At 38.5% G+C, this 21,333-nt stretch overlaps 1 protein-coding gene across 1 annotated transcript; it reads right to left on the bottom strand.

The window, feature by feature from the left end:
• Positions 1 to 2,933: 2,933 nt before the first annotated feature.
• On the bottom strand, positions 2,934 to 3,905 carry LOC143572534 (uncharacterized). Its single transcript, XM_077057674.1, has 3 exons — positions 3,695 to 3,905; positions 3,423 to 3,591; positions 2,934 to 3,264 (listed from the first exon to the last, which is right to left on the bottom strand). Exons 1-3 carry the CDS (start codon positions 3,903 to 3,905, stop codon positions 2,934 to 2,936), a joined length of 711 nt encoding a protein of 236 aa, XP_076913789.1.
• Between the last annotated feature and the right edge of the window lie 17,428 nt (positions 3,906 to 21,333).

Here is a 21,333-nt window from a genome sequence, read left to right as displayed (position 1 = left end):
AAACGTCGCTAGCAATGTTTCTTCCTTAGCCGCCAATGGTTTACGTCTGCCATCCGACAAATCTCTTTGACCTATAAAATCTCGCCACGTGCCATCGTATTATTTCGGTCCGATGGACGAGGAGCTATATCCGACATAATTCTTATTATAGTATCTGTTGTTCGTAGATGATCGAATAGGCTAGGGGTAGTTTAGTTATTACTAGTTGTTAAAAATATAGCCTATACGCTTGGAATGTAAGCATATGGAGTCCATACACCTAGACAACGTGCCATATGCTTAGGAGTTGGCATATGGAAGCCCATTCCCCTAGTTTATGAGCATATACACCTGGTTTTCGGCATATGATGGCTCATTCGTTTACTAGAGAGCCCATACGCTCATAGTGGGAGTGTATGGTAAGCCATTCGCTGATTTGAATGGCCCATACGCCTGTATGGTCGGCATATGGGGTGTGTGCCTATAACTAGGCCATTCTTAAAGAATGCGCATAGAACTCCTGGCACATTTCCTTAAACGAGTAAAGTTATATTGCCGGATTCTCTCTAAAATGATTGGACACCTATAGGTGCACATCTAGGCGGATCGAGCTAAATTGTATGCATGTATGCATGCATGAATAATCTTGTAATCATTTGGTTATCAATAAACGAGTAATCATTCGACTCGAATTCGTTCTATTATTGTCTCGTTGATCAATTAGTTCGTATCGTGTAATCGCAATTGATCCTGCTGAGGAAGTCAAAGGGTTCTCAATTGGCATTATAGCATTTTGAGACACAAGAGCATAATAGTCCGATTTTTTGTGAATTTTTGGTTTAAACAGTCAAGGAAAGAACTTTAGGGATTAAACTAGACAATTTGATGAACTTGTTAATCAAGCAACTGATTATTCAGCGAATGACAAGATAGTGATCAACGAATAGCAATGGATATGATCAGCGAATGACAGGTGGATGGTTCAACGAATGAATCTGTAACATTCATTATTCTTTTAACCCAAAACTCGACCCGTTTATTTATTATTTTTTTTGTTTCTTTAATTGTTCGAATGCTCGTTATTAAATAAAAAAAATCTCGCTTTCATTTAAGTATATGTAATTATTTATTTACTGATAATAATTCGAGGAATCTGCATAACATACCCCTTAAACTATCATATTTTTACCTCTTGTGTACCTATCTCTCAAGACTAGGGACTAAATTGCAAAAAATATTTTCCAAACCTATTCCCTCTTTCTCCCTTTCCCGTCGCCGACCACACTCCTCCCCCCTTCGCATTTTATTCCTCAAATTAAGCCGTGAAAACAGGAATTTGATATCCTGGATTGATCCTCCATCGACACTCCATCAAATTACATGGAAACTTTGAAATTTGAAAACCAAAACCTTAACGAATTCGAATCAATTTCATTAACTTAAACTACAGACTAAGTTGGACCTCTTTACCCTATAAATACTCGATTAAAATGCAATTAAACGGGCACACACCATCCTCATAGCAGCGTGAAGCAAACCCTAACCCAATTGTTCTCCAGAAACTCAATAGTGTAGCTTTTGAATCCAAGTTCTTAGTCGGAACCCTAATCCATTGATCGTCTTCTTTTCATACCCATTTAAGGTAATTGTTTTGTGGTTCTGGATCGGATTGAAGTGAGTATCAAAAGCCCTTTGTCAATTTCTATTGACAAAGGGGAATTAATCTTCAATTGAAGCTTTCTTGATTTAGGGTTTATGAGGATTTGGGATTAATTTGAAACTATGTATAATAATTATATGCATTTTCATTCAATAACCAAGTCAGTCACTAGCCCAGTTGACTGGTGCATACTTGTTAAAGCTCGTGAACCGGCTTGGGGCGCGGTTTTGAGTCCCTAGGCTCGGTTTTGTGTTTCCTTTTTATATTTCTTTCTATTTAATTGTTTCTTGATTTATTTTAAATTCTCATAATTAATTTAGCTAACATATTAAAAAAACTAATAACCTTTTTTGTACTCGTTTATCGAATCAAACCCTGTTAAACTTGCAAAATAAATTACCAATTAACATTTCCGTACATACATATAGATATGTATATATTATTATATTCATAGATTTATATTTTCTCAATCTAAAATCCTAATGCAAATTTAAAAGATAACTATATCTATATATATATATATATATATATATATTTATATATATATATATATATACTAGTCTGAGACCCGTGTATTACACAGGGAATTAATGAAAATTACAATATTTAAACGCAAAACAAAATACAATCAATAACACAATTATCATATATTGTTTATACAATTACAACTTTCATTAAAATTACAGGAATTACAAAGCAAAACATTACGCAATGAGTTTATAAGTAACAAAAAATTTCCTTGTACACTACATTTGTGATTGTATTGGTTAGATTACCTTGTTTATCAAGAATCAGAATTTTGAGCCCAAACCTGCTTGTAACTCTTGACAAGGCGACGTATAGCTGTCCATATGAGAACACGGGTTCTTTCAAGTACAAATCAACCCTAGATAATGATTGACCTTGGGTTTTGTTTATGGTTATCGCAAAACATACTGCAAGGGGAAACTGTCGTCTTTGAAATTTATATGCTATTTTGTTGTCTGTTGGAGTCAGTGGTGATCTATGGATCAAAACTGTATGTCCAATGTTAGTTCCAGAAATAATTTTTGCTTCAACTACACGAGTACCCAAAGATATAATTTGTAGTCGAGTACCGTTACATAAGCCTTTTTTCTAGTTAAGATTTCTAAGGAGCGTAACAGGAACACTAACTTTTAGCATAAGCTTGTGGTTTGGTAGTCCGGATATTCTTAGACCATTAAGCAGTTCAGGCGAGTATAAAGCTGCATCAACCACGTCATTGATATATTCTGGACTACATATTGTATCTGAACTTAATTACTCGACTTCATCACCTGGAAAAAACTTGGAGCAAATTGTCATTAATCTCATCAACAATTTCGTTTGTTGGTGCAAGTATGGCTCTATCCTGAAAGTAATGTTGGTTCTCGTAATTCTGTAGAATATCAGGATATACAAAGTCAAAAAGTTTAGATAGAGGATCAACAGGATCTTTTATAAGTAGATCATCAGGTATATCTATCGTTGCAACACCATCATTAGGACCTCCAACATTACCTTCACCTATATCTAAAAGCCATTTTGCAAATAATTTGGTTTCTTCAACATCAGATGATGGCCTACCCTTAGTTAACCTTAGGTTTTTTGTTAATCTCAAGACACTGCATTCACTCCAAATGTAAGAAGAACATAGAGAGCGTTTACTATGTCTTGTCTAGTGCCTTTTTGAACTACAGGTAGGATTTGTCGAAAGTCTCCACCAAATACAACAACTTTTCCGCCAAATAGCAAATTAGAAGATAAGACAACTTTTAAAGACCTGTCAAGAGCCTGGAAGCCATGTTTGTTAGCCATTGGAGCTTCGTCCCAGATTATTAATCTGGTTTTTTCTAATAATTGTGCCTTGTCTGTTCCTGGATCCATGTAGCAAGTAGAATCCTCATTCAGATTTATAGGAACATGAATCCTGGAATGTGCTGTGCGACCTCCTGTTAACAATAACGAAGCAATTCCACTTGAAGCAACAGTTAGGACCATTTCGCCTTTTGATCTTATGGCAGTTGACAAGGTCTTCCATAAGTACATTTTTACCTGTTCCACCATAACCATATACGAAGAACACGCCCCCTTTATTCTGCTGAACAACCATCATTATACGATCAAAAATATTTTTCTGCTCATGAGTAATTGAATCAAATAGAGTTTGGAACTCTACTTTTAGCAAGTTATGATCGTATGACAACTCTTCGTGAATCAAACTATTAGATGCAATAGATATATACTCGTCATCAGGGAAAGGCATGGTCATATATTTTCTTAAGCTTGAGTTGTTGCGCAGCAAGATTTTTTCAATCTCAAATAGAGTGAGCTGCTTGATTTGATCTTCAGTTAACGATAACTCTGTGAAAGTTGAAACAAAAAATTGGGTAATGTTAATGACTATATATATATATATATATATGAATATACGGATTGTAAAACGCACTTGAAATATATTGATACATGGTGACTTTAAAGACGTCATTGGTTGTAAAGAATGCCATCAGAAAGCCATTTCCAAGTATTTATCCAGACATGTTCTGGTCTAGGCTATCAGTTGACAACATTGTAGTGAACAACATGCGCAGTGCGTGACCCAACGATGAATAGCTTGCCTCTTCAATTGCCTCAATGTATTCTTGATCATCTTCTAATAATCCAAGAGCGTAGCAAGCGTCTCTAAACGAAGGTTGAACACGACTGTTAACGGTGCGAATTTCTTCAAAGGATTTTGGACCTTTAACTCTGTTCAAAAGAATTCGTAAGAAGTACGCTTCTCCAGCAGCAGGAGATACGGCATGAGTTCTACCTATGGAAAATCCCGACTTCCTTGGTTCCCAACGACGAGGTATTTGATGCCAAACAAATTCAGTAGGGAATTCAACATAAGTCAATTTACGCGCTTTAGCATGATTTTGGTTGCACTCCATCCAACCATTAAACATGGAAGAGGAGACACTTTCAGCTTTTTCCAAGACATTATCAAGATCATCGTCCGCACCATAAACTACATGTTCTTGTCCTTGAAGATGGAAAGGCAGTCGGGTAACATAAGGCATTCTGTAATGAACATCATATCCAAAAATACGCCATGCGGCCTCAGAAGCAGATAACTACCGACAGTCAAGAAATTGTTGTCACACCCCGACTAGCACAATGCGGAAGCGTAAAACGGGAATGCAACAGACACCTCTGGTATCAACAACATTGTTTATAAAGAAACATTACAAACTAATTTACATTATATTACATTGATATATCTTTGTGTTAAAACTAGGTGTTACAACGAAATACGTTCGTTAAGCTATTCTATTCGTGCTAATAACCTTGCATCTATTCACATAGCATCGAGCATGTCCCACAGTAGATAGCACGATGTCACTCTATTCTGACTTTGGTAATCCTGAAAAGCAGTTTAAAACGAGTCAACTACTGGAGTTGGTGAGTTTCACGAGTTTCAAGAAAACAGTTATGAATATTCACAAGTTAACACTTGTAATCATGATATAAGTATGTATGTAAATGATGTAATTATGCTAAGCTATAGTGAAGCCTTGACTGTATGTGCTGTGCGCATCCATTTCCCACGCTCAATCAACCACTGTGGCTCCCCTTCTGCCCACACCAGGCCCCGGTAGCTATGTCTAACACTACATAGTCTGTATATATAAATATGGTCATGTGCAAACGGCGCTATGTGACACGGTAACCAGGCCGATTCCGTTTGGGTTTGTCAAACCAATAGTACTATTCACAAGCCACCGGCTGGAAGTTAATCACTGTGATCGTGGGGAGGTTCGTATGTTAGCACTTAGATAATTCACATCATTACAAATTTCAGATATGTATACATAATCAAACATGCTTTTCACCTCAAAAGTTCGTAAAACTATTTAAAGAGTGGGTTCATGAAACTCACTGTTTAGTAGACACTCAGCACTGTGTCAGCTCACGGTTTGTTCGGTTTGCTATCACTAGTTCCTATAATCAATATTATAATAATATTAATATTTTAATATTATTATAATCTCAACACTAAACTAGGCTGTATAACTAATCTGGGTATAGCTGGAACGCCCAGAAAGTGGCAATAGGCTTAGGTTGTGATGTTGTTCAATGTCTAATACTTAAAACCGAACTTGGCTCAGTTTCCCGTTTTCCCAGCTGGGCCAAGTTGTTCGTTTACGCGTTCTGAAAACAGTTATGGGGAAATAAGCTTGGGAAAATGTGTTGGTTAATAAAATGATTAAGTTATAAAGAAAGATCACATATTGGGGTCCCGGATTAGCTACGGGGCCCGTTTCCGTTTATTTAGTTTGATTTGAGAAGAAACGTGCATAATCTATCCAGATTGTTCAAGTTTCTCATAAAAATGTTTGTTTTTACTTAATTAATCCAAGAATATGATTTTTGATCACTTTTGGTGTTTTGACCGCAGGTTCGTTAATCGCGAACTTACCAGTTTTTATAAAAACTGAGTTTGTTTAATCTTCAAATTAGCATAATTAATTAACCGTTAATCAGTAAATTATGAAAATTTAGCCACATATCAATTAAAATATGCAGATTTTTATAAAAATATTTCTGGAATTGTTTACTGATTTATTAATTTGTAAAAATTTATTTTATCAGCAATATTTCGTCTGAAAATCGTCCGTTTATCCAAAATGATTTCCAAAAATTCCACAAAAATTCCTGAATACTCAAATCATGTCCCAAAACAACCTGTATCAATTCCAGAATGCAATAAGCTTGTTCAATATTCTTTTCGGCCCAAATTCGGCTATTAATATTCGTACGAACGCATATGCACAAAACACCCTTAAATTTTTCCAAATGATCCCAAATTTTATATGTGATAAAAATATACCAAATCTGAGTTCCCCAAAATATTTCATAATTTTTCAAGCATTTTAACTATTTTTCCCAAATAAACGTCCCAATTCGGTAATAAATTCGCCAAATATTCTCGGATGGTCGAAAAATTACCAAATTTGAACAGGGACTCAATGATATGGTCCCTGATGTCTGAAAAATTTGAAGACCTAAAAATATTCACATCAAAACCTTAACATAAACAGCCCGTAAACGAGTGTTTCGGCATTACCTTAGCGGTTTTGGTTCGTTTCCGCCTTTCTAATCAACTTTTCAAGCTCTTGTGCTCCTATGTAGGCTAGATACAAGTCCTATATCACAAACCAAACAATTTTTCATCAACATAACAGCCCTTGACTTAGGGTTTCGGCTAGTGCACAAAAACGAACTTTTGAACCGTAAAAATGCCGTTTCAACCCTTTAATCCGTGTTCATGGCCAAAAAAAACTATCAAACCAGGTTCCTTACCATGTGTATGATCAAAACATATTTATAGACCATTTTTAGGATTTTTACATGGTTAGGGATGATTTTTGGCAATCAAACTATGTTTATATGGTATTAATCAAGTTTAAACGAACCGAAAATCGATTAATAATGATATTTTTACCTAGTTTCTTGCTGGTTTTTGATGGAGAGCAGGTTGTGTCCAGATTTTCCCAAAAATGATGTTGAAAAAATATCTTATACTTAATAATATTTAAAGGAAAACTTGGGGGGGGGGGGTTTCCCCTATTGCGGCCGCCCCAAAGATGGGGTCCATGGGTCCCCCCTCTTGTTCATTTGTCTCGATTCTCATGCCCTTACGTAAAATCCCGACCCCAAATTTATTTTGGGTTCGGTTTTTGGCACGAAAAACTTATCGGGTGCGTCAAACAGTGCGAAAACGAGTGTTTTTCGGCTATTTTGTGTAAATTTATAAAAACATACTATATGTTTGTAAAAATCAAAAATATTTTCACGGATAGTTTAAAACATTTCAAATAAGTGTTTGGTAAGTCTTTTTCGGCTTAACGGATGATACAATGCTTGGTTTGTAACTATCTTTCGCGTTTAAATCTATAGCGGGTAGTTAAACGAGCATGTTTTCGTTTAACTTGTTTGCTATCGAACTAAAGCCATATTACTAATATTTTAGCCTATATTAAATGTATATCACTTATAGATGCCCCCCCCCGGGATATCTGGGTCATAACCCGACCCGTTCGGTTAATCGTTCGTTTGCTACGCAAAAAGCGTTTATTTGCTTAATCGGTAAATACATACTGAGGTGTACCTTGTTTTGGCTCAAATGTCACAATTGTTTATCTCGTCGACTTCTCGCTGCTCGACGCCTGCTTATATATATAATTTTTACTCGTTTAAACAAACGATCACCACTTGTCTTTCAAACAAGTGTTCGCGTATTAGATAACTGATGAAATATTTAAATAGGTAAAGGTATACTTATAATATTGGATTTTATTGTATAAAAAAAAAGAGAAACTTGTAAATATTACACCACACACACATATTTTCTTTTAAACGCTTTATCAATTCCAAATCCGTCATAAACCCATTCCATCGTGTTAAGGGCATTTATTTTCAATTAGATATTTATTTCTTTTATACCTTTAAATTAGGATAAACTGTTGACACTTCTCGTGAAACTAACTAGTTCACCTTAATCGTACCATCTTCTGTTCACCGCTTTCCTTTATCCAGGTGAGTTTACATATCTCCGTTTTCTACATTTTACATTTTAGGGGTAGCATGTATACCTTATTCAATTTTACTCATGTTTTTAATACCTCATCTATTCATAACAAAATTCAAGATATCTTTATGTGTGTTCATTGCATGCTCTATGATTATGCTTTATGTGATTAAATGTTTATTTTATGTTTGGTGGTTAGTATCTCATCCTCATCTATTCTCATCAATTATGATCCTACATTTACCCAAGTATATTGATTTCGTATCAATAGAAACGGGTCCACATCTATTTAGTTGTTTATATTTTCATAGGAATTTTAATGCTCATAATTGATATATGAACTGTGATATATATATATATATATATATATATATATATATGTATATATAAACTCAAACTTATGTATTTTCACCAACATTCGTGTTGACAAACTTTATTTTTATAAATGCTACAGGTACAAGTATTTGATGTAATCAAGATCGAAGATGGTTAGTTGGCCTTAAGATATTTATTCAAATTATGAATATGATTCAATTATTGTAATTGTGTACTTGTTTAATGTTAATGAAATTAAATAATTATCGTCGCTTTAATTAGTGTCTTTTGAGTTACTGTCCAATCAATACGTTACGCCCCGATATGTTCCGCCTTTGGTCGGGGAGTGACAGATTGGTATCAGAGCCGAATGCTATAAGATAGGTGGTTAGATTACCTAGTAGTATGCTTAGGGTCCCTATACGTGATATGCCTTTACGTGTTTGCACCATAATTTATATGACTGATTGCGGTAGCTTAAATATTATTTAATGATTTAATATTACTCTTGTACACAAAGCACACATAATTCTGAGGCTACGCCTCACTCTCAAAATTATTTTCAAAACCCTAGTTATTATTTTAAAATTGGGAAATTCCTTAAGAATTCCCACCATTTTTACACCCCTCAACTTGAGGATGATACGTGTAACGGATACGTAGTAACTGTAAGTGGGACACACTTGTACAACGATCCCTTGACACCAAGGCTTGCGAGCCTAAGGAAGTGCAATGCGCACAAATCTTGATCAGCCGTGAGACCTGGTTGCCTTCCTGGAGGGTGAGGTGTGAGTGTGAAACTTGTTAAGCCAAAGCGTATCACACCAAACCTTCACGAATCTACTACCCTCATTGTATCAATCGTGGTCATGTGACGATCACATCCTTAAATCATAACCAAATTCACGGTGATACGTGGCTAAACTCGGTTCTTCCTTATGATGCTTTAGTAGAAAGAGTTGTTGGGAAAAGCCATGGTGATACATGGATACTCCAACCATTCATCTCAACGCTCTTATCTCGATTTCAATCAATTTTAAATCTGTTGTTGGAAAAATTAAGCCATGGTGATACATGGATATTTCAACGATGAATTTTTTTTTATTTCAGTTTTTGATTTTTGTTATGAATGATTTTTTTTTCTCATTTTTTAGGACAAGCTCATGATGATTCATGTGCATCTCAACCCACCGTTTAAGTTTCACTATTTCCTCTAATTATCAATTTTATCAATACTCCAAGTTAAGGCTAAAAAAAAAAGAAAGGCATATTCCCAAAACTATGTCTTGGCCCAATAGCAAGCCCAACCCACCAAGAAGGCCTACACAGGACCCACCCTTTAAGTGATACGTGTAAATTCCACCATTCGCCTAACCTTAAGTGCCGTCAATGCACTCATTGCAGTCGTTTTGGTCATCTCTTTACCACATGTTGTGAAATCAACCAACCCATGATAAAACCATTCACCTCACCTCTTACCCAACCCCGGACTTTACCTTATGCTCCACTGTTTACCCAAGCACTCTCAACTATTAGAGCTTGTGCATACTTGTTAAAGCTCATGAACCGGCCTGTGTTTCTTTTTTTATATTTATTTCTATTTAATTGTTTCTTGATTTTTTTAATTTCTCATAATTAATTTAGCTAAGATATTAAAAAAAACTAATAGCCTTTTTGCACTCATTTATCGAATCAAACTGTTGGTACATGATGTCAGTAGTTCAGTATATAGTGTCTGTAATCGAGTTAGTATGTTTTGTATTTGGATTTAAGCGAAGTTGTCTCACAAGTTCGCCTGATATGGGCGAACTTGTTGAACAAGCGAAGTTAGTGACAACTTCGCCTAAACATGTTAGGCGAAGTTGTCGTATGATAAATACGGATAGGTTACGGCTTGTTTGAAGAAGTTGTTTTAGAATTCGTGTAATCAGTGATAGGTGTATCACGTGTTTCTAGTTGGAATACAACGTGTTCTTTGTTTATTGTAACGTGTGTTTGATTGTGTTTAACGTGTATCGTCTTCTACGCTCGTATCGTCTTACGTAGGGATTCCGCACCTACGTAGAACGAGATATTCCGTGTAGATCCGGCTGGGAACCTACAATTGGTATCAGAGCGTTTGCTCGTGATTGTGTGGTTCGGGATTATCACACGGGTGTAGAAATCGTTCCGTTCGACTATTCGCGGGACGAGTTTACGTTAATATACCGAGTTTTTGTGTCTTACTCACCTCCCACCATCAAAAAACAATCCATTACACCTTCGTTTACCTCGCAAAACGTCAAAATCAAACCTGCAAAAACAATTGTTCATCAGGCGAAGTTGCCGCTACTGTTTGTAGGGTTTAGGCGAAGATATAAGGTTAAGCGAAGTTATTAACAACTTCGCCTACCTCACAAGTTCGCTTATCTTAAACGAAGTTATCTACAGGCGAATTTAAAAAGGAGCGAAGTTAAGAATTCAAGCGAAGTTAAGACTTAAGCGAAGTTATCTACAACTTCGCCTACAGTACTGTTCAGAATAAAATTTTTATTTTTGTTTTCTTTGAGTGCTCGTTTGTATTTCTTCCAAAGTTGACTTCTATAAATATTACGGAACTGGTGAAAATGGAGGTGGAAGCAGGTTCAGCTACTAAGGCACCGAAAATGCTTAAGGGTACCGATTTCGTGGCTTGGAAAGATCGGTTTGAGCAGTATGTTAAATATCAAGATGCTAAGATGTGGGTATGCATTCAAGATGGATACATTCCACCAACGGCTTTGTATGAGGGTCGTGAACAAATTAAGAAATACAATAAGATGGAAGAGGAAGAAAAGAAGATGTATGAGGCTGAAAGCAAAGCTCATGCTGCGATAACAATGGCTCTTCCACAAGAGATTCTTCACACCTTCAAGAAATATAAAACCGCTAGAGAGCTATGGGAAGCGCTTGAAAACCGATTTGAAGGTAATGTGGGGATACGTGCATCCAAGATTAAGCTACTCAAAACCCAATTCTCGGTGTTCAAGTACTTGAAGAATGAATCACTTGATGATATCATCACAAGATATTATCACCTGATGACCGAACTCAGCAATTATTCCATTGTTTACAAAGAAGAGGAGATCGTAGAAAAACTCCTTGATGCTCTCCCACCGAAATGGGAGATGTACACTGTCTTGATGAGAGAAGATAAAGAGTTTGCCAACATTGACTTGGAAACAGCAGTCAACAAACTATGAACTTTTGAACTTAACATGGTTCGAAAAGAGACACCAACTGATCAGGTTCAGGATCCGGGAATGTATGGTGCGAAAGTTAATTCAAGTTCAAGTTCGAAGTCAGAATCGTCTGCTTACTACTCAAAGGGAGACTCGAGCTCTAACTCAATCATGATGGCCATGTAACTCTCAACATGGATGGTGATGTGTGTTTCGTAGCCGGTGGATCAAACACTTCTAAACCTCAAACAACAAAGGGTAGTTTTTCTTCAAGCGTTCCGAACAACAACTACTCTCAGATGCCCATGAGTGTTAAATCTGCTGAACAGCAGTTTGCTCTCTATGCCTCTTTCATTGCTTCTTACGAAAATTACATTAAAGGTAAAATCGTTGATCCTGCAACTTTAGACGAAGACTATGATCAGATCGATGCTGATGATCTGGAGGAGATGGATCTGTAGTGGCAGATGGCAATGATAGTAAGAAGAGTTAAAAGGTTTATGAAGAAGACTGGTAGAAAATTCGTTGGTGAAAGACCAGGTTTTGATAAGTCAAAGGTTCGGTGTTATAACTGTCAGCAGAATGGACACTTTGCTAAAGAATGCACAAATGAACGTGTAGAACGTAGTCAGAACAGGCCAACACAACCGAATGGGAGAAGTAACGAGAATAGGGCAATGATATCCAGACAGAACGGGGAATACAATTGGAATCTGCAAGTTGAGGAAGTGTTCGAACAGGCCAACTTGGTTAACATCGAAACTGAAGAAAAAAACAGAGAGACAAGAGAAGATCAAGCTTATATGGCAAAGGTGACAGATCAGCTCTCTGAGGTAAGTTCTAAACTCCCTTGTACAAAATGTGAAAATCTGTCTGAACAGCTGAAAACAATAACTGATCAGTTTGTTAGTTTGGATGCTCAATTTAGAACATTAAAAGAAGATCATTATTACACTAAAACTAGAGAAAAAAATTACACGGTAAAAATAAAAGCTAGTGAGAAAGATATCAGAAGTCTTAAAGCCAGTCTAGCTGAAAAAATACAGGTAATTGATCTTAGCTATGAAGTGTTAGAAGAGAAAACCAAACTAATTGCTGAAAGAGATAAACAGATAGCTGATTACCAGGTGAAAGTGGTGGAACTAAACAGAAAGCTTGAGCAATTTAGAAATTCCTCCGCAATACTTGATCACCTCGTAAGTAATCAACGTTCCCCAGTTAAAAGGGGAGGAATTGGATATTCTGAAGTTCCACCTCCTTATAATCATAACTATACTTATGATCCTAGTAATCAAAAATCTGTTGATGTTGAAACTGGTCAGACAGTTCCTGTTAAGGTTACGATTAAAGATCCAGAAGTTAGTAAAAGCGAAACAAGTAAGCCTGTTTCTAATGTTAAGATTTCTGTTCCTAGTCCTGTCTCATCAAATTCGGACAAGACATCTGAGTCTAGTGAGACAAAAGAAGAGACTGTGTTACTAAAACGTGGAGAGGAACATAAACCAACTGAAAAGAATTCTCCACTAAACCCGTATGTCCCACCATATGTTAGACAAACGGGCAGTAATGCAACCTCAACATCTAAAACAACTGTTGAGACGAAAGTTGAACACAGGAGCTGTTTCAGATGCAATCAAATAGGACACCTGATTGCTGATTGTCCTCTAAATCAGAGATTCAGAGGTATGAGGCCTTCGAAAACTGAGAGTAGAACTAACAGTAATTACTATAATGGTAAAAATGAAAACTCATCAAAGTTCAGATATTGGACTAATCCAGGTTTTCAAAGAAGTCGATCTCAGTTTTTCCCTGTTAACAACCAAATCATTAGTAATAATTCATTTAATTCACGAAGGTTTGGATGGCCTCAGAGTCAATCTACTGGAAGGTATCCTTTTAGGACTTACAGAAATCATTCTAATACTAACTTTGGACAGCCAAAGTAAGGGATGCCTTTTAACAGATTTAATCAACCCAAGACCAATAGGTCTTGGGTCCCCAGATTTTAATCCTTTGCTTTAATCGTGCAGGAACAGTTGAACAGGGATGCAAACAATCTATGGGTTGTGGATAGCGGTTGTTCCCGGCACATGACGGGTAACAAGAATTTGTTACACAAATGGAAACCTGTTCAGGGAGGTAGAGTAAGTTTTGCTGGAGAGAGTGGTGGAAGAATTACTGGAATTGGGACGGTGACTAATGGTAAAATGAAGTTAGAAAAAGTGAATTTCGTTGAAGAGCTGAAGCATAATCTGCTGAGTGTATATCAGATCTGTGACAAAGATTACACTGTGCACTTTACCAAAAATGAAGCGATCGTACTGTATCCTGGTTTCAAGATACCAGAGGAATGGATAGTAATGAAGGCTCCAAGGGAAAAGAATACATATGTTATGGACATGAGGTCGACTGAGATGGCAATAGAAGAATCATGTCTTCTGTCAAAAGCAACTGAATCGGAGTCCGAGTTATGGCATCGAAGAATGGGGCATATTCATCTTCGAAAACTGAACTACATTGTCAAGAATGGGCTGGTGCTGGGTGTTCCCTTGAAAAATTTCAACTTTGAAGACCAATGCTTATCGTGCAAAAAGGGAAAGCAACACAAGAAATCTCATCACACCAAGAAGGTTAATTCAATAGTCAGTACCCTAGACCTACTTCACATGGATCTCTTCGGTCCCGTGAATGTAAAAAGCCTAGGTGGAACATCATACTGCTTGGTGATAACTGATGATTTCTCTCGATATTCTTGGGTATATTTCCTAAAGATAAAGGATGAAACGGTTCAGTTGGTAATGAATTTGATTACCAAGGTTGAGAATATTATGGGGAAGAAGGTTAAATACATCAAGACTGACAATGTGACAGAGTTCAAAAACTATCAGATGGAGATATTCTGCTTACAGAAAGGGATAGACCACCAGTACAGCGCTCCGTATACTCCGCAACAAAATGGGGTGGCTGAGAGGAAGAACAGAACGCTAATTGAAGGAGCCAGAACCATGCTGGCTGATTCTAAACTTCCTGTGGTGTTCTGGGCTGAAGCTGTTGCTACAGCCTGTTATATCCTTAATAGAGTTTTAACTGTTAAAAGATTGAATAAAACATGTTATGAACTTATGCATGGTAGAAAGCCTAACTTGAGTGGTCTCGAACCATTCGGGTCCCCGTGTTCGATATTAAAGACGAACTCAAAATTTGGTGAGATAGCCGACGAAGGTATTTTAGTCGGATATGTTGTTGGGACCCCCAACAGACGAGTCTTTAATCTATCGACCAGCAAGGTTGAGGTGGTGTGTAACACTGACATCACAAGTTACAAATCACCAAAACCAAGCACGGGACCCGCTGGGGCTTTCGACTATGATAGGCTTTTTAAATCTTTTAATTTGCCTTACTTGGATTGTGCAGAAGTTGATGAGAGAATTGCTACGAAGATGCTTTATGATGAGGAAGAAAATTTTGTGCAACTACCGTAGTACGATGGATGTCAACCTTCCTCGTCAAATGCTGTCGATACCCCTGCTGCCTCTACAAAAGAGGAATTCTTCAATCCGTTTCATTCTCAACAACAATCACCCATTGATGAGCTACCTTCGAACCTGGAAGACAATCTGCAAGTCAGTTCGGTTCCGACTACGAGTGTTCACAAAAATCACCCTTTGGAGAACGTGATAGGTGATCTGTCCGACGGTGTACAAACAAGACGAAGCTTGAATGAGAACACTTGTGTTTACACAAGCATTAAAGATACAGGTATCATTAACGAATGCTTGTACACCTGCTTCATCAGCCAGATTGAACCAAAGAACTATCAAATGGCTCTCAAGGACAGCTCGTGGGTCGAAGCCATGCAAGAAGAGTTAGCCCAGTTCAAGAAGATGGAGGTATGGAATTTGGTTGCAAAACCGAAGAATGTACATGCGATTGGCACCAAATGGGTTTTCAAATGTAAGAGAGATGAGAAAGGAATAATCATAAGGAACAAGGCAAGGCTGGTTGTAAAAGGTTTTAATCAGCAAGAGGGGATCGACTACAATGAAGTGTTTGCTCCTGTGGCGAGATTGGAATAGATTCGATTGTTTTTGGCATTTGCTGCACACAAGGAGATGAAGGTGTTCCAGTTAGACGTGAAAAGTGCGTTTCTTAACGGTAAAGTCGATGAGGTTGTGTACGTTGAGCAACCTCCGGGTTTTCCTGACCCAGACTTTCCTGATCACGTGTACAAGCTAAGTAAAGCGCTATATGGGCTACATCAGGCCCCTCGTGCCTGGTACGCAACTCTATCCGATTACTTGCTTGAGAATGAATTTGAAAGGGGAAAGATCGATAGCACACTGTTCGTTAAGAGAAATGGAAGAGACTTTCTTCTGGTTCAAGTCTACGTGGACGACATCATCTTTGCTGCATCAAAAGTCGCCATGTGTCAGGAATTTGAAGCCGTCATGAAAAAGAGGTTTGTAATGAGTGCTATGGGTGAACTAACTTTCTTTTTAGGACTGCAGGTTGATCAGAAGAAAGATGGGATGTTCATTCATCAGACTAAATATGTCCAAGACGTTCTCAAACGCTTCAAGATGGAGGATAGTACTCCATTTGATACTCCAATTTGCGTCCATAAACTGGGTGCTGATTCAGACAGTGATGCAGACGTGGACCCCACCCAATATCGGGCAATCATAGGTTCTTTAATGTACTTAACTGCATCTAGACCTGATATTATGTTTGCAGTTTGTCTTTGTGCTCGCTTTCAGGCAAACCCAAAGGAATCTCACTTGAAGGGTGTGAAGAGGATATTGCGGTATCTCAAAGGTAAGCCTAAGCTAGGGTTGTGGTACACGAAAGGAGGAGACTTGGAGTTAGTCGCCTACACGGATTCTAATTATGGAGGATGCAATCAGAATCGGAAGTCAACAACAGGTGGATGTCAGTTTCTTGGAGGCAGATTAGTGTCATGGCAGTGCAAGAAGCAGACCTCAGTCGCCATTTCTACCTGTGAAGCAGAATACATGGCAGCATGGAACTGCTGCTCCCAGGTTCTTTGGATACAACAGCAATTGCGCGATTACGGTCTGAATTTCACTCATACTCCTATTTTCATAGATAACACTGCTGCTATCTTAGTAACTAACAATCCCGTAAAGCATAGCAAAACTAAACACATTGACATCCGTCATCATTTTATACCGGATTGTGCTGAGAAGAAATTGATAGTGCTCGAAAAGGTTGATTCGTTAGATAATTTCGTTGATTTGTTTACTAAAGCGTTTGACAAAACTCGTTTTCAAAACCTTGTTGAGCTAAATGGGATGATCAATCCCGAGTAACCGTGTTTTTCGTTTTTTACTTGTAAAAAAAAACAAAAACAAAAACAAAAAAAAACGTCACTATCGCTTAGAATTATGTCGGTTGCTTCAGTTTGAACGACATATCTTCGGATATGTTTGGTACTTATTTCTACCTGTAGAGTATGAGGATAGCCATTAACCAGATGACTGAAAGTGACCGGGGCGGTTTATGATGTGTTTTTATTCTTTCGCTGAAAATTAGTCGTTCATACTTAGTTAGAAGGACACATACTCGTATGTGGTCGGTCCAGCTGATCCATTGGATCTTCAGGATAGCCGTTTACCTGAAGACTTCGACTTGATCGGGGCGATAGAAGTTGAAATTTTTTTTTGGGAGATGAAATAATTTTTCAAGTCTACTACTTCGTAAGAAGTTTCTTTACTATGTTTAAAAGGAAATTGATCCAACCTTGGAAAGTGATAGACAAACTGATTCTGTGCGCTTAACTAGTGAAGTTATTAGGCCTAAAAGACTTTAGAACAGTCATTGTATGTCATGGTAGCTTTTTATGGTGCGTTAAAATAGAAGTGATACTAACTAAATCTCCTCGATTTTACGTGGAAACTCCTTAAGAGTTGTGCATGTCTCCATATATATCTTTCCGAATGATAGGCAGAAAAGCGATTACCCAGTCATACATGAGCCCGTGAGTGTTCTGATTCCCGAGAAGATGGTGTGTCAAGAAACTGCAGTGATCCAAATTCGAGACTTGCAGTAGTTTACTTGAAGCTGTGTAAATCTTATTATTAAAAAAAAAATTAAAAAAAAAAAATTATTATGTGTTACTAAGACATTCTAGAGCTTATAATGTTAATACTTCTCAATCAAGATGCAAGAAAGAGAACGGGAAGAAGACTCTACAGATCGACGTGTACTTACAATTTAATCAGACACTACGGGTCGAGGTCAACTCGGGGTGACTTGGGGAAAGCCAAATACGCTTTGAGAATAGATAGGAGACATCATAATCTCTGATGTGTTGCCCATTTATATTTTGAGCTAAATTGAACCTAACCCGTATCACAGAAGCGATGAAAACCATTTTAAGTTATTTACCGGCTTACAACCTGTTTCTTTATGTCATAATACAGCTGAACATGGATCTGTGTGACAGTCACTTAATGAGTATGATTCCTGTTCGGATCTTTTCTAAAACTTGGTAGTCCCTGTCGAGACTGAAATTTGATCCCGTGTACTTTATTTTTAAAATTTATTCTACTTATGTAGTTGTATGATTTTATACCTGGTTACTTGGTTCTTGATCGGATCAGTTAACTCTTTAAAGGAAGTTTTAAAGGTTAATGGCATAATGTTCAATTTATAAGGGTCTGTTTGGTAAAGTTTCATATTGAGCGAAGTTGAGGGAAGAGGCGAAGTTATGGGACAGGCGAAGTTAACCCTAACTTCGCCTGTATAACCTTGACCCTATATAAAGAATTTTTTTTTGGTCAAACTCATTATTATTTTCTAAAACCGGCGAACTTATCTTCCAGTAACCTAGGCGAAGTTATATCTCGAATCACATCTTGTTGTTTTTCTCAGTTTCTAATCCGATTTAAAGGTGTGTAGTGTCATCATATCGTATAATCACTGGCAATGGCGTTAATCAAAGGTCGTTTTGATCAGTTACTGACACCGTTCATTCGAAACCTCAACACCCGCTTTTCAAACTTATTTTCACGTGGTCGTAATCAACTTGATCGTCTAGATCGTCTCAAAAACATGTTTTGGTTGAGTCCGCAATCTCCAAATTGACCAAAATCACTTCGTTTGAACGTCTAAACTGTTGCCGATTCATATTCAGGCGAAGTTACAGTTTAGGCGAAGTTATCCTTAACTTCGCCTAAGGTTTAACTTCGCCTGATATTTAATTATGTAACAGTATATGAGGCGAAGTTGTGGTTAGGCGAAGTTATCATTAACTTCGCCTGGCCCTTTTAATTTTTTATATTAACTGTTATCAGGCGAACTTAAAGTTAAGGAGAAGTTGTTCCCAACTTCGCCCCACCCATAACTTCGCCTTTACAGGATAAATCATAACTTCGCTCATGGTAATAGGCGAACTTGTGATTTGACTTGACGATTCTCTAACTTAGACTGTTTTTGTTGCAGAAATGGCAGCTGTTGCTGGAGCAGGTGGTGCTGGAGGTGACGAAGGAGGAGAGAACAATCGGCAGTTTTTCCCGGGGCATAACATGTACATTACTCTGGACCCGGATACGAGCGGTGTTGATGATTTCCGCGAAATCATCACGTTTCTTATCCGCTCGCGTATATTCCACGCTATTACTACAACACTGCCTATCTCTTTGCCAAACATAGAAGATTTCTGGCAGACAGTGGAATATGACTGTCGAGTCGAGCCCCCGGTTATGCGTGCAACGGTTAACAATCAAATAGTGCAGTTCTCATCTGAGCATATCAGGGTGGCTTTGCAGTTTGGGGATGAAACGAGAGACGATCCTACAGACTTCGTGGCTCCATTCAGAGATGGTGCTTTTCTGAGAATGGGATATTCTGGTCCATTGGGAGATACTCAAAGACGAAAGGGATTCTTGTTAGACCAATGGCGATTTCTTATGCACGTAATGATAAAGGCTGGTACAGATGGAATGGGTGCGACCATGCAGTCGGCAATGACATCACTGACTTACAATAAGCGTTATAGCTTTAGTCAGATGGTGTTCTACGAGATAGACCGTCAAAGACGAGCGGTGGCGCGTGAGAGATTTCTGATGTATCCAAGATTCCTGCAAATGATCTTGAATCACGTTGCTCCCACGTTACCTCAGCGCCGCCCGATTAGATATGTGGAGAGTGTAAGCAAGAGGATCTTCGCTCAGTGCAGATCATCAAGTGCGAGGAGCAAACCTGAGCTCCGTCCTCGACATACTCCATTATTTGGGTACTTGATCAATCCAGAGTATGTCCCAGCTCGTGGGGATGAGTTTCGGGATCCGACACCACAACAGGCTGGAGCACCTCAACCACCACTTGAGGTACAACAACCTTTACCTGCTGCTCCTGTTGTGGCACCGGAGGAAACTGTAGACCTTGAAGTTGCTTTTGGCGGTCAAGGTTTATTCGATATGGAACGTGTTGATCCTGAGGAAGAGGTGCAAGTCTCGGTTGCACGGGTTACTAGTGTGAATGTTGCTATGGCAGCTACGACGGAGGCTGATTCTGATTCTTCAGATGATGATGTGGCTGAAGCTAGACGGATTTTAGTTACACAAGAAAGGATTCATGGGAAGAGGAAGAGAGACAATGATGACTGTGATTCGGACTTTGAGGAAGATTTACATCAGTTGGTCCGTAGATCGAGAAGGGAAAGGGCAGGTGCAGGTTCGGGAGCTGGTGAGAGCTCAAGGGTGGTTCGTTTCACTCCACCCGCACTGTCTGGTATGACTATAGTCCCTACACCATTGCTAGTTACAGGGCCAAGCGCCACGGATGTTCCCGTGGTGACTACCTCATCTTCGTTTGGCATACCACCCACTACATTCCAGCTCTCGGCTCCGGAGATTGTGTCCTTGCCACCTCCAACTCTTACTTCATCGGAGGTCGTAGCAAGGTTTGTTGAGTCGACAGTTGTTGCTACTGCAGGGTTGTCGGTTACGATACCACCTGCGGTTACGTTTCCACCTGTTTCTGAGGTGACGGTTACATTGGGAATCCCTCCTCCGTACGCTCAAGACATATCACATCTGAGGTTTGATTTCGATGCAACCCTATCCGACTCGGAAAGAATAGCAGCGCTTGAAAGGGTCGTGGCAGAACAATCAAGAGTAAATCTTATCCAGACCCTTGCTATTCAGCGCCTCGTTGCGGAGAATCAGATTCAGTCGTCCCTCCTGATCGAGCATGGTAAAATAGTTGATGCCTTGAAACAGTTCTTGGCATCTCAGGGGGAGACGAGCTGTAAGGGTGACGAGCTGAGGACAAAAAAGAGCAACGATCGAGACGATGATCCCAATGCATCGAAAGGTGCAGGTGGAGAGTTGCCAAGAACTGAACAAGCTCTTGGGACTTCCACATCTCAGGGGGAGTCAACGAGTGCAGCTGGCGGTTCAGGGGGTGATGATGTGGTGGTTGTGGATGCTGAGGAGATGATGGATGATGATATTGTAGGTGACGACGATGTGTTACCGGTTGAAGAGATTGAGAAGATTGGGGCTGAGATTGTCATTGATAGTGAGATTGAAGAAGGAGAGATTGTGGAGGAGAACGTTGAGCACGAGATTCCGGAAGTT

Source organism: Bidens hawaiensis, unplaced genomic scaffold (assembly GCF_021521415.1).
Source record: "Bidens hawaiensis isolate Kalapana, Puna unplaced genomic scaffold, B.hawaiensis_p1.1 tig00025962_1, whole genome shotgun sequence".
Lineage (NCBI taxonomy): Eukaryota > Viridiplantae > Streptophyta > Magnoliopsida > Asterales > Asteraceae > Bidens > Bidens hawaiensis.
Note: the sequence above shows the minus strand (reverse complement) of the source record. Positions and strands in the feature narration are given on the sequence as shown.